General features: G+C 40.9%; 2 protein-coding genes across 5 annotated transcripts in view; one reads left to right on the plus strand and one right to left on the minus strand.

Moving 5' to 3' along the window:
* Positions 1 to 13,532, plus strand: part of IPCEF1 (interaction protein for cytohesin exchange factors 1) — a 167,928-nt gene that overhangs the window by 93,705 nt on the left and 60,691 nt on the right. For 3 of the 4 annotated variants that reach the window (XM_025294344.3, XM_025294347.3, XM_006074356.4), the window contains 2 exons: positions 101 to 140; positions 760 to 929. In XM_025294344.3, coding sequence (XP_025150129.1) covers positions 101 to 140; positions 760 to 929 — 210 coding nt within the window. Of the gene's footprint in view, positions 1 to 100; positions 141 to 167; positions 398 to 759; positions 930 to 13,532 lie in introns of those variants that run through there. The other variant, XM_006074361.4, reaches the window with a different exon arrangement.
* OPRM1 (opioid receptor mu 1) overlaps positions 789 to 13,532 on the minus strand; it is a 161,656-nt gene continuing 148,912 nt past the window's right edge. The window contains exon 4 of the mRNA XM_044924064.2: positions 789 to 827. Within this exon, the coding sequence (XP_044779999.1) occupies positions 789 to 827 (39 nt within the window). The remainder of the gene's footprint in view (positions 828 to 13,532) is intronic.

Genomic DNA, 13,532 nt, shown 5'->3' on the forward strand with positions numbered 1-13,532 from the left:
TCCTGCTCATAAACACTGCCACCTCCTCCCTCCTTCTCTCTTTACAAATGTTACAACACAATCAGAAATTTCCTCTTTTCTCTCCTTCCTGCATTTCCAGCAGGTTCCCTTGCGTCAGAAGCAGAGAAAGAAAACTCAAGGTAATTAGATCTTTTGTTTCTTTATCCCCTATGTGTGTGTGTGAGTGCCGTGTTCTCCTGGATGTCTTCTTTGGGATCCGATTTTTGTCTGTCTTAATGCTAATACAAGGACGTGGATGACAGATTAATGTGGGGTTCTTGTTTTTGGATCGATTTTAAGAAATGATGGCTTGCTGTTCATTTGGATTAATCCCCCGTGGTATGTCAATAGAGCTTACAAAGACTGGCACTGAGTCGGCAAGTGGCTGTGTTTCTAGGTGGGCATTAACCCTTTTCCATCTCTTGCATAAGTACTGCTATTATTGTTGAAACAAGCTGGTTAGTGCAGTGATGTGCCTGCCAGAATCATGATTTTCATGTTTTCAATTTACTCGATTGAAGAATGTTCTTAGACTTACACCTGTATGTGTCTCACTGTTTCTTTGATCTTGTCCCTTCTAAGCACCAAATGAATGTTTAAAAATAAAATCGGTAAATTACTTTAATTTTCACATTTACTTTGCATAAATCTTGGTACAAAAATCCAACTTCCTGAAGGTAAACAGTGTACCGTTCCCTTTCACTCTGTCTTATAAATCAGGATACGACGTTACCTACTTTTTCATGTACTCGTTTGCAGGTTTTTTCAGCATGAGTCGAAGGAGGATATCATGTAAAGACCTGGGGCATGCTGACTGCCAAGGGTGGCTCTATAAGAAAAAGGAGAAAGGAACTTTCCTAGGCAACAAATGGAAAAAGTTCTGGGTGGTCCTGAAGGGGTCGTCGCTGTACTGGTACAGCAATCAGCTGGTGAGTCCACTCTCTTCCTCCTCTTCCCTCTTCAACAAAGGGTGGGTCAGAGATCATGATGCAGCAGGTGGTCCCTATGGGAAAGATCATTTCAATTTCTGGGACTTGAAATAGAGCAAATAAACCAATAAGCTCTGGAAACTGTTTCTGTGGATATGTAGGTTTTTCTGTTGTACTTGGAGGAGAAAACCATCCCGCTTGACTAATCTTTGGTTGGAGAGGGGCATCCCAATGTATACCTGTCTTGAAGGAGGATTTCAGGGCCTGTTAATGTTACTCTGCCATAAGAGATGCTAATCATTTCAGGATTTCCATGGACAACACTTGCTATGGACACTTGACATTGCTAAGATCTCTACTAAAAAAAGGGTCTCAACTTAAAGAAAAGTTGAGGGTATAAACTGATTCTGTCCACAGAAGCTGTTTTCATTTTTCCTCCTTCATTATTTTCTTTTCCTCTGACCTTCTCTGTGGCTGGAGTGGGCAGGGGTTGGTTTTGGAATCTCTAACCTGTGTGCCAACATTGCGTCGCTGACTGTCAGCTCTTGGTCTTTGGCATGTACGCTGATGGCTTTAAACTAATGATCCTTGGACAAGTCTTGATAAGAAAGTTGCCTAATTTATCCTGTAATAGGCAGTGTACTTTTGAGATCTATTTTGCAGGCGAGTTTTCTGTTGGAAAGGGCTGAAAATAAAGTTATTGTTAAAATGTGTAATGATCAAAATTAAAAAAAAAAAAAAGTATGCTGATCCTTCCTGGCTTGAGGCATTCTGAAAACAATGATGTTGTTGAATATTGAGCAGAGACTTTTCACAGAACTCTCTCCACTAACCCCGAGTAGCCAATTGCTGATCTAAGGAGAACTTGTTTCCCGTTTTGGTTGAGTAAAGGTCAGCAATGGATGTCCTTTAATTTATTAAGGGGAAATCATTTAAAAATTGACCACAAGCCAGAACAGTTCTTTTTATATGACACCAATTCTTTTAAAACATCTTTGTGTGCCCATCTCTTGAGCAACAGAGCTTTAGGGCAAGTAACTTTATAAATGTAAAATAAGTGACCTGTGTAGTTTGAAGGTGAAATTTTCAGCTAGGAAATTTACATTCACTGGCCACTAATCGAAAACTTGTGTATCCACGTGACCCAAGGACCTGTCCTGTAAGGGTCTGGTTAAACTGCACTCAAATCCAATTCCAGTGCCCTGGAATCAGCTCCCTCTCTTGTGCTTCTCTCTGTACGCCCCCTCCTCTGTCTCCTGCTCCTAAGTTTATTGCTTTGGTTTCACCCAAAACCTGGTACAAAATTCTTCACTGAGTTTTATAACAATATATATTTTTGAGTTTTAGCAATTTTATTAAAGATTTGGGAGGTTCACAAGTAAGAACCACCTTGTAGAATATGTAATCCTCCGCTGTCTCCTTTTCACTCTTTTGTTCTCTCCTGGATACATTCATCATCTCCTCTAGCATGGAGTGGTTTTATCCAAATTAAGGCAACCTTGGGCTGGGCTCTCACCTTCTGTCCTAAGGGGTTTTTCCTAAACAAATACAGTGTCCCTCTTCTTCTTCTTTTTTTAATGAGAAAGTTTAAGATTTGTTTACTTTAAACTTTCAAATATGCAATACAGTATTATTTACTATAGTCACAGTATTGTACATTACATCCCTATGATTTATTTATTTTATAACTAAAAGTTTGTGTTTTTAGTATCTTCACCCCTTTTGCTTACCCCTCAATCTCCACCTCAGACAGCCACCAATCTGTTATCTGTATTTTTGAGCTTAGGTTTATTTCTTTTTTTAAAGATTCTACATAAAAGTGAGAGCATACAGTATTCATTTTTCTCTAATTTATTTTACTCAACATAGTGCCTTCAAGGTCCATCCATGTTGTCACGAGTGGCAGAATTGCATTATTTTTAAAGCTGAATGTGTGTGTGTGTTAGCAGCTCAGCCATGTCCGACTCTTTGCGACCCCATGGACTGTAGTCCGCCAGGCTCCTCTGTCCATGGGATTCTCCAGGCAACAATACTGGAGTGGGTAGCCCAGTACCCACCCGGGATCTTCCTGACCCAGGGATTGAGCCCAAGTCTCTTGCATTACAGGCAGATTCTTTATCATCTGAGCCACCAGGGAAGCCCGTTATAGCTGAATAATATTCTACTATTTACATATCTCAGTCAGTTCAGTTCAGTTGCTTAGTTGTGTCTGACTCTGCGACCCCATGGACTGCAGCACACTCACATCCTCTTAATCCACTCATCCATGGATAAACATTTGGACTGTTTCTGTATCTTGGCTATTGTAAATAATACAGCTTCCTTCTTAATGAAGGTTAATAAATTAGGGTTAATACAATTTTCTGCTTCTCATTTATAATGTTTTAGGCTTTTGCTTTTGGCTAGTTGTGGCAAGTTATAGTCTGGATCTTTTATGAAATGAGACGGCTTACCAATTTACTTTTTAATAGCTCTTTAGGAATTTTCTGAGACTGTTGGGAAGATTGGGTGCTGATGGAGCATAGCACATCTGTGGGAAGCAAAAAAGCTCAGATATAAGCCTGGCATTAATTTCCTCATTCAGTCGCATTTTCCCTCCAATATGTTCTCGGTGCTGTTCCTGTCTTCATAGAATTGAATCCCCTCTGAACCACACATGGTTACAGAGTTGGCTTATTTGGCCTCATCAGTTCATTTGGCTTGTTTCTCTTAAGGGAGCAATGAATTACCTATTTTAGGCATTAGGAATCTCATGCTTCCATAGGGACCAGCACTGTTGATGGAGACTTGATGAGAAAGAGGAAAAGGAGGGACCATCAGACCCCCTCGAGGCCCCCTGTCCTCAGTTGCTGTCATACAAACACATAAAGCAATACTCAGGGAGCAAATTATGAATTCGAGCAGAAATAGATTAGCAACATTGAATGGAGATAAACTTATTGTTATCTGGCCAGAGAATTATCCTATTCAGCTAGTGGTATATAACAGAACAACCCTTTCAGCTCCCTAATTCTATGCTGTATTATAGAGGAGTCATCTCTACACACACACACACACCCTGACATCTTAATTATATGTTTGTTTTGGGGGAAAAAGTCTACTCAGTGAATACTTAATTTAAGAGTCATAGTCCTGCCATCCATGTGAATATCAACTGTGAAGTAAGAGCCAAACACATACCCTCAGGCTGAGAACATTTATTTACTTTAAGCCACTCAAGGAATTCAGACTCAATAAAGTAGCTCCCGAGGCATCTATGCCTTATGAAGAAACTTCTTTTTCTTCTACCTTCCCTGTTGCCCATTCTTTTTCATACGGTAATGAAGCTGATGGTTTCATAGCTGGAGCCTCCTCTTACCAAATGCCTGCCAAATGCCAAGGGAGACTCAAGGTACCTTTCCTACATGTTTTTTTTTTTTTTTAACTCCTCCAAAATACCCTCTGAAGTAGCAGTTGTCAACCTATTTTGAACGTTGGGAGAAGGCCGAGACTCAGGGAACTCACACACATTCTCCAGGTGATCAGAATCCTAACGGAGGTAAAACAGATCCCCTTAAGCCCCTTACTCAGCCCCATGTTTTGTCCTATGCCAACCTGACTCCATGCAGGGACCAGGATAAGCTTGGTCCCATGCGGTTCCCCGCTATTGTCTGCCTTCAGAGGGGCTCAGAAAGAGCAACTCTAGAAGTGAAACGTGAGGCTGGGCTGATGTGCAAGTCCAGCTGCTGTCGTGGCATCCCTCTGCTTGTCGCTCTTGTTACCTGACAACCTGAGGAGACGCCACTCTCACCTCTCTCAGGGTTTTGTTATTGTCGTTACCTAGTAACCGACACACGGTGTACTTCCTTCTTCCACCACTCTTTGCTGCTTTAAAAAATGCTACGCAGATTTTCTTGAGAAAGGTCAAGTCTAGACATTCATCTATCGCTTTTCACACCCCATCTTACTCGCATAGAATCTCATGCTGCACACAAGAGTTTATGGCATGTTTTACAAAACCATATTCAAGTTGAACAGCCTTAAAAATCCAGGCTGTTTAAAATCTTGGATTGAAATCCACACAAGTGCTTTTCCTTGCCCCTAAAGTACCAGTTCATTTCCTGGCTCCTGATAATCTCCTGGCCTGTATCTGTCTTACTCTCCCCACCCTCTACACTGCCACCCAAGCTGCAACTGCAGAACTAATTTTAATTCTTTATTAATGGCATGTATGCCAGCTCTCTCTTTAAGCCTTTGCATATGCTGTTTATTGGCTCAGATAACTCTTTGTCTTCATCCTGTAAAGTCTTTCTCCCACTCAATACCATCAAGCTTACTCCTCCTCCTAAATCAAATTTTAGTTTGAGTAGCTGATCCCCTTAGTGTCCTTACCTTTCCTCTGACCCAGATTAGGCCACCTCTTCTATGCCCATGGCAGCCTATGCTTAATACTTATTACACTTATCTTCCTCTTTTGTACATCTTGTTGTGTGTGTTTAGTCTCTCAGTCATGTCCCGCTCCATGTGACCCCGTGGACTGAAGCCTGCCAGGCTCTTCTGTCCATGGAATTCTCCAGGCAAGAATACTGGAGTGGGTTGCCATGCCCTCCTCCAGGGGATCTCCCCAACCCAGGGACTGAAGCCCGATCTCCCATATTGCAGGCGGATTCTTTACAGTCTGAGCCACCAGGGAAGCCTGTACATCTTGTTAGTCTTGCTGTTTTCCACTACTGATAGTAATCTCTGTAGAGCAAGACTGAGTATATCTTTAGCCTCTTAGGCAGTGTCTGACACATACTAGGCACTCCTGTTGTATTTGTTGATTTTATAAATAAACAAGATTTAGGAATCACCAGCATTTATCTTACCCGTGGGGGTTTTGAGAAATGGGCTGGGGAGTAAAGACGGCTTTTGATGGAAAATGATTTTCCAGTAAAATAACATCTATTAAAAAAAAAAATATATATATATATATAGTCACACCTAGTCATGTCTGTTCTTAAAAATACAGGACAAGATCCAATTTGAGATTTGCTAGAAGGTTTCCATGGTCCCAAATGGGTCCCACACAACTGCTTGCTCCCATTTTGTTAATGTCTTACTAGAGTTTATTTTATTAGATTCTTTCTAACCATGGCCTCTGGCTGAAAACAAGGGTTTATTGATCCAGATCACCAGGTTAGGGCAGAAATGTTGAAAGAGAGAAGGAAGACTTTCCAGGGAATCCCCTCCACTCGAGCTTTTCACCTGGATTCCAGGCACATCTGAAGACTGATGTTTGGGATCAGCATCTTCTCTCTGGAGGAGGACAGACAAAGTTTTGAATTATTGTTTTCTTTCAGGTGTGTTGCTATGAAATAGTGACAGGATAGGTCCTAAAGATGTGATTACTTATTGGTGAAAAGTATCATATTTTTTCAGCTTTAAGATTTCCCCTTTTGCTATAACTTATTTTTCTTTTCTAAGAATTCTTCATTAAAAGTTTGCATAGTTCCTTGAGAAATATGTTGTGGATTTTATTTATACCCAAGACTGATCATATGGTAAATATTATATATATTATTTTGTTATATAACCCACTTAAAATCGGTGAGGTTCTAAACGTTTCTGCTCACAGAGCATTTAATCATTTTGGTGGCAGATCTTCTTACTTTATCTAAGAGCATATGTGAGCTATCAAAATTAATCAAGGGAACATATGCATTAAGCTAGTATAAAACTTGGAGGCATTGCCTAAACAATTTAGGCTTTAATTACAAAGCACAGTTTAATATTAATTACAGATAACAGATATTAAAATTCTCTTTCTAAATGAGCCAAACATGAAAAGTTTATCATCTATCCTTCCATTCATCCACCTACCCACCCATTTATATATCCTCCCATCAGTATTTATTGAGGACTTAAAAATACTTTGGACTAACTAGTAGATGTAGATGTTATAAATGCAGAATTACAAATAAATGAGAGACTGCAATTCTTCACTCTATTAAAAGCTTAGAGACTGGTGCACACAAAAAGACCTGTGTAAATGACATGATCAAAGAAAAATTGGTGAAGAAATGGCTCTGAGAGTGAGAAATACAGATGAATTCTATAAAATTCGGGGTAAAGGGAAATATTTTGGGTTGAATGTGGGACAGTTCTGCCAAGCAACTTTTATTCCTGGAAGATTCTTCTCCCTTTCTATCTAGGAAGGTGTGTTTTTCCTTATCTCATCATTTTTCAAAGCTGTGTGATTTCCTTGGTCAAAGAAGCCAGCCTTCTTTACTGGATAAACATAATTTTCACCAACAAAATAACATTGTTCCTGTGGATTGCAGTGAATTTAGAAAGTCTTCATGGAGAAGATTTTCTTAAGGTCAGCCTTGAAAGTTTTTATTATTTTTGTTTTTTTTAAGGACAGAGGGTAGAAGGGTGGGCATTCCAGTCTGGGGACTAATGTGAACAAAGGAATGAAAATATAAATGAACTGTGCCAACCCATTGTGTTTGGCATTATACTGAATTCTCATAAACCCTGGCAAGATAGAGTTTATTATTCCCATTTTTCAAGGCGTTTAATGCAGCTCAGGGAATTTAAGTAACTTGCTCAAACCTGCTTAAGGAGTAAGTGGCAGGACTGGAATTCGGACCAAGATCTACCAATACTAAAGTCAGGCTACATGACCTCCCCATTGAGAGGTGAGCCAGGATCAGTACGTGTGGCCCCAAATGCACATGGTAGGGATGTGGATTTGGTCAGTAGGCAGTAGGGAGCCACTGCAGATTCTTGAGTCTGAAGATGACCTCATGAAATTGGCTTGTGAAAATACCAACCAAATAGTAATATAGGGGCTATGTGCTGTGCTGTGCTCAGTCCCTTCAGTCGTGTCTGACTCTTTGCGACCCATGGACTATAGCCCACCAGGCTCCTCTGTCCATGGGATTCTCCAGGCAAGAATACTGCAGTGGGTTGCCATGCCCTCCTCCAGGGGATCCTCCCAGCCCAGGAATCGAGCCCATATCTCTGTTGTCTCCTGCATTGTAGGCCTTTTCTTTACCCACTTAGCTACTTGGGAAGCCCATTAACACACTAAGACCCCCTAAACCTTTTTTCCCATTAGCTCATGGTATCAGAAGGTGGAGAAGCAAACCTACAGATCTGTCTTCTGACTACCTTCATAAGGCATGTGACTGGTCTGTTATCTGCTGCACACAGGCCTCCTGAATGCATGGTTTCTCCAGCCCAGCAGAGCCCCTTAAACTGCTGCTGTAAGTGACATTTGCAATAAGCAAGGGCACCAGTATAAAGACAAATACTAATGGAATAGTGTCAGAGCTGCATGTCACATACTCCCATCAAGTACAGGATATGGAGTGAAGAACAGGACCAGGAGAAATCGCGTCAGAGCAGGGCTGGTAGGCAGTACGAGTGGGCTGTGCAGGAGTGCCCTGTGCACTTGCAGGAAGCCAAGAGATGCTCTCCATACCATGTTTCTACCAAGAAATGGGAAGAACGGGGTCTGACAGGAAAACATTCTATCCCTAAGTAAAAGCAGAGCTTGGTTCATGGACTCTGAATGCACATTTATGGCATAAAAGAATTTCAATTCTCTGTCTTCATAAAGCAAAAATCTCAAGTCTTTGTGATTGAGTTTCACGTTAACTGGCACTTTATTTTGCTTAAAACCTAAACGTTATCAGTTCGAGAAGAAATCCACTGTAATAGATCTCCCCATTTTAATTCTAGGGTTTCTTCTTTTGATCCTTGGTAAAATATTTTTTATCTAAGAAACAGAATAGATACATGCATACATATTTAAAAACATGAACCACTGGAGAACGAAATAGGAAATCAAGAAAGATTTAAGTTCTGGGGGAAATCAAGAAAGATTTAAGTTTTGGCGGCCTTTGCTTTTTTTGTAAGTTCTTTGAAGACCGTAGCAGAATAAAAGGATCACTGGCTCCGAGTCTCCTAGAGATAACAAGTGATGAAACTAAAAACAAACAAACCTACCTACCTCCCCAAAGTCACCTCAATTCCTTGCCCTGCCCCACAATAAAAAACATGCATATCTTTAGTAGCAGTTCAGAGTTCATCTTTATCGCCTATCCGCCCCATCAGTGGAAGTTTAAAGCCATGATTTTTTTAGACTTCCAAATTTTTGTATATAGAACATAAACTTGTATTAGATGACAACTGATTTTTTAAAAAATTCAGGTAGAGAAAGAAGCAATAACTTTTAACTAACACCTTCTCCATTTTTTATTACCGTTCAACTTGCTACCATTTAGCAAAAAGCAAAATTTTCATATTGTTTACCTCAAATCTTATTGCTTTACAATTGTGGCATACTCTCCATTAAAAATAAAAAGATGAAGCAGTCAATCCAGTGTTTAATTTAACATGGCTTTCATTGGGAAAAGGGGGAGGGGAAAGAGGGAGTCATGACGAAGAGGAGACCAACAGACAAAAAAGGTAAATTAAACATACAATGGTTTTCTTTAAAGAAGAAGAAGAAGAAAATGTTATTTTCAACAAAAGGGGGGAAAAGCATTGAAAGCCCATGAGTCAAGCCATAGCCAAAACCATATTCTATTTTAAGTAGCTTTTCTTGTTTTCCCGCTCTTTTTTTTTCTTTTTTAAAATAAAATCTCTCCCCAAACCATCATCACTTTTAATCTTCCCTGGACTGGGCTTCATCTTCAGTCTGGGGAAGATGATATAGGGGCTATATTGGAGCAATATAGGATGATATATATAGCGTATAGGATGATTTGGGGCATTATAGGGGCTATATTGGAGAATAAAGGAGCTTTCAGAGGGTCAGTTAGGAGATGGTGACAGAATGCAGTTGTTGAAACATGAACTCCTAGACTGGAGGGGAAACTAAAAATTTAGAACACAGTACACAATGGCACCCCACTCCAGTACTCTTGCCTGGAAAATCCCATGGATAGAGGAGCCTGGTGGGCCGCAGTCCATGGGGTCTCGAGGAGTTGGACACGACTGAGCGACTTCACTTTCACTTTTCACTTTCATGCATTGGAGAAGGAAATGGCAACCCACTCCAGTGTTCTTGCCTGGAGAATCCCAGGGATGGGGGAGCCTGATGGGCTGCCGTCTGTGGGATCGCATAGAGTCGGACACGACTGAAGCGACTTAGCAGCAGCAGCAGCACACAATAAGTGGGGCTTCCCAGGTGGTGTGAGTCATAGAGAAGTGAGTGAAAGTTGCTCAGTCGTGTCCACCTCTTTGTGACCCCATGGGCTGTACAGTCCATGGAATTCTTCAGGCCAGATTCACTAGAGTAGGTAGCCTTTCCCTTCTCCAGGAGATCTTCCCAGCCCAGGGATCGAATCCAGGTCTCCCTCATTGCAGGAGGATTCTTTACCAGATGAACCATAAGGGAAGCCCAGAAGTCGTAGAGAAGGGAAGCCAAGGGAAGTCATAGAGAACCATCCTGCCAATGTAGGAGATGTAAGGGATATGGGTTCAATCCCTGGGTTGGAAAGATCCCCTGGAGGAGGGCATGGCAACCCACTCCAGTATTCTTGCCTGGAGAATCCCATGGACAGAGGAGCCTGGAGGGCTACAGTCCATAGGGTCACAAAGAGTAGGACACAACTGAAGTGACTTAGTATGCACTCACACAGTTCGCAAGGGAAAGGTATGTGGAGCGCTTGATATAGAACACAAAATATTTGAAGCTAAAACGACTCCAAGTTTTAGAGCCTGGAGAGACCAGGAAAATAATATGAAAATTGAGGAAGGACAAATTTGTTGGTAAAAATGTGAAGTTTCACTTAGACTCATTGTCAGTGACTTTTCTGGTTTATTTTAGTTTTGTACATTCTTTGTATAAAATTACTAGGAAATCTATGTTCTTTAGTAGTAGAGTAACCGTTTATTGATGCCTTTTGTGGTGTTGCATCAGTGATTCAAGGGAGCCCAGGAACCCCTGGGCCTCATACAGAAAAAGGTGAATCACCAACTCTTTATTTCATAAACACTTTTGGTAAACTGGTGAGTTTATATGTTAATATAAACATATAACCATATGTTAATATATGGTTTAATGGGCTTCCCTGATAGCTCAGTTGGTAAAGAGTCTGCCTGCAATGCAGAAGACCGCAGTTCGATTCCTGGGTTGGGAAGAACCGCTGGAGAAGGGATAGGCTACCCACTCCAAGTGATTCACAGTCGTGTCTGACTCTTTGTGACCCCATGGACTGTAGCCTACCAGGCTCCTCAACCCATGGGATTTCCCAGGCAAGAATACTCGAGTGGGTTGCCATTTCCTTCTCCAGAGGATCTTCCCAACCCTGGGATTGAACCCTGGTCTCCCGCATTGTAGTCAGACACTTTACTGTCTGAGCCAACAGGGGAGTCACACTCCACTCCAGTATACCAATTATACAGACCTTGCAGTTCTTTGAGAATTCAACCTGCCAGCCCGAATGTGACTGACTTTCCCCCTCACTGCCTGAATGATTCCACGTGTCTGCAGGTTCAAGTAACCGTGACTATATCAGAGGTTTTCAGTATTCAGCTGTATATTTAGGTCATGTGAATTTTGGAAGATCTTAGGTTTGGAAGGGATTTTTCTTGGAATTGGTTTTATGAGAATCTCTATAGAAAAGACTAATACGGTTTTTAGATTAAACTGAATATACCTTTGCAGAAAATGTTACTTGAAAGCCTGAATTTCTCTTTTTATGAGAAAACTGCTCTGAAAGTTTCACTCAATATAGAGCACCTTTTTTTTTCCACCATAAGAAAATAAGAAATGGGTTAACTCTCCCTTTGAAAGAGTTGTTGATGTTTTCTTAACTTTTTTTAGTAATCAGTTATTAACATAGATTTTGGGGAAGATGTCTGAACAAGTTTAGCATAGGTTGAAAAAAAATCTGTAAGAATTTATATTGCAATCAGAGCTTATTATATTCTTTTTTTCCTTTCCCCCAGTATAATGGGAACACCTGAGGGCATATTTTTTATCTCTCTGATTTAAACTGTTTCTAGAGACTCCCCTGGCAGTCCAGTGGTTAAGACTCTGGGATTCCACTGCAGGGGGCATGGGTTCGATCCCTGGTTAGGCAACTAAGGTCCCATATGCTGCCCGGCGTTCTGCAGTCCATAGGGTCACAAAGAATCAGACATGACTGAACAACAATGCTGCACGGAACAACCAAAAAAAAAAAAAAAAAAAAGAAGCCAGTGTTCAGCATTCAGAGTTATCCTCCATGAATACTGGTGACCACCTTGGCCTTGGGATATCACTGAATATATAGAGTAAATGACACACCCAGAAAGTGAAAAAAAAAAAGCCAAAAAACAGAAAATTGTGTCCCTGGAGCCTAGAACCAGTAGGCACAGAATAGGCACCAATCATTTTTTAAAATACAATTACTTATCACGTTACATAATTGTCAATTATTTATATAAATCAATTAATCAAAGCATGTTGAACACCTGATTATTCCTGGAGTTCTACCAAACAAGATCCTGTATGAATGATGGGCTTCTAATTTGTCTGATCTCTGTATTCATTGTTTTGGCCAACAACCAGCTTCTGAGAGTGTCCCATACAAAATTCCAGTACTTAACAATGCTTCTTCAGCCAAGGCAATTCAAACCACTTAAGTAAAACGGATACACTTGTTGCCAGCCAGTGTTCCTGGAGTGTGCATGAGGAAGGAGAAGGGAAGGTGGATGGCAAAAGATTTTTTAGCAGCTGGAAGTGAGTGGTTACCCTCAAGATGATGACTTGAGTGAAAGGAGGAAAACGAATTTAGGTTCCACTTGAGCCTGAATTTAGGAATGACTGAAGACCTTTTGAATTCTTTTCCTTCCCTCGTTATAATTCAGGCATGTGGAAAAGACCTTTAAAATGGATGCTTGGTTTTGGTTTAATGTATTTGTTGTCTGTGATACTATCACCATGTCTTAACATGTATTTTCCTTGGTAGGCCTCCGAATGCATTTCTAAAATAATGGTTCCCCACCCGTAGCTTTATTTATTTATTAAAAATTTTATTGGAGCGTAGTTGCTTTATAATGTACTAGTTTCTATTGTATAGCAAAGTGAAGCAGCTAGAAGGTATACTTGGGATTTACATATATACAGTATTGATACTGGGATAAAATAGATAACTAATGAGAACCTACTGTTTAGCACAGGGAACTCTACTCAATGCTCTGTGGTAACCTAAATGGGAAGGAAATTCAAAAAAAGAGCAGAGACATGTACACCCATTATGACCAGGGCAGTCTGTAACTGAGGCAGGCTGTCCTTTGTGACTTCTTGTTGCTAAATTCCCACAGTGTGGGAACAGTTGCTGACATTGCCAATGTTATTTTCCTTTCAATTCTTTCCAAACTTTGCCGAAGAAGCTGTGAAATACCGAGGCTGTGAAATATTTCGCCTGTTGTCTTGTTCTTAGGGCAGGTCCACTGTATTTGGGCACTGGTGCTTTGACAGAGGACCCCAGGGTTCATGACAGCGGCTGGGCTGTCCGAGGATGGTCCTCAGCTCACGGCAGGGACTGGAATGCCCTCGGGAGATCAGCGGTATCTCCTCTCCTCTCCTCTGGGGGGCAGTGCCTAGTGCTTCTGCTGGTGTTTCCACAACCTTCCTCT

This window comes from Bubalus bubalis, chromosome 10, assembly GCF_019923935.1.
Source record: "Bubalus bubalis isolate 160015118507 breed Murrah chromosome 10, NDDB_SH_1, whole genome shotgun sequence".
NCBI lineage: Eukaryota > Metazoa > Chordata > Mammalia > Artiodactyla > Bovidae > Bubalus > Bubalus bubalis.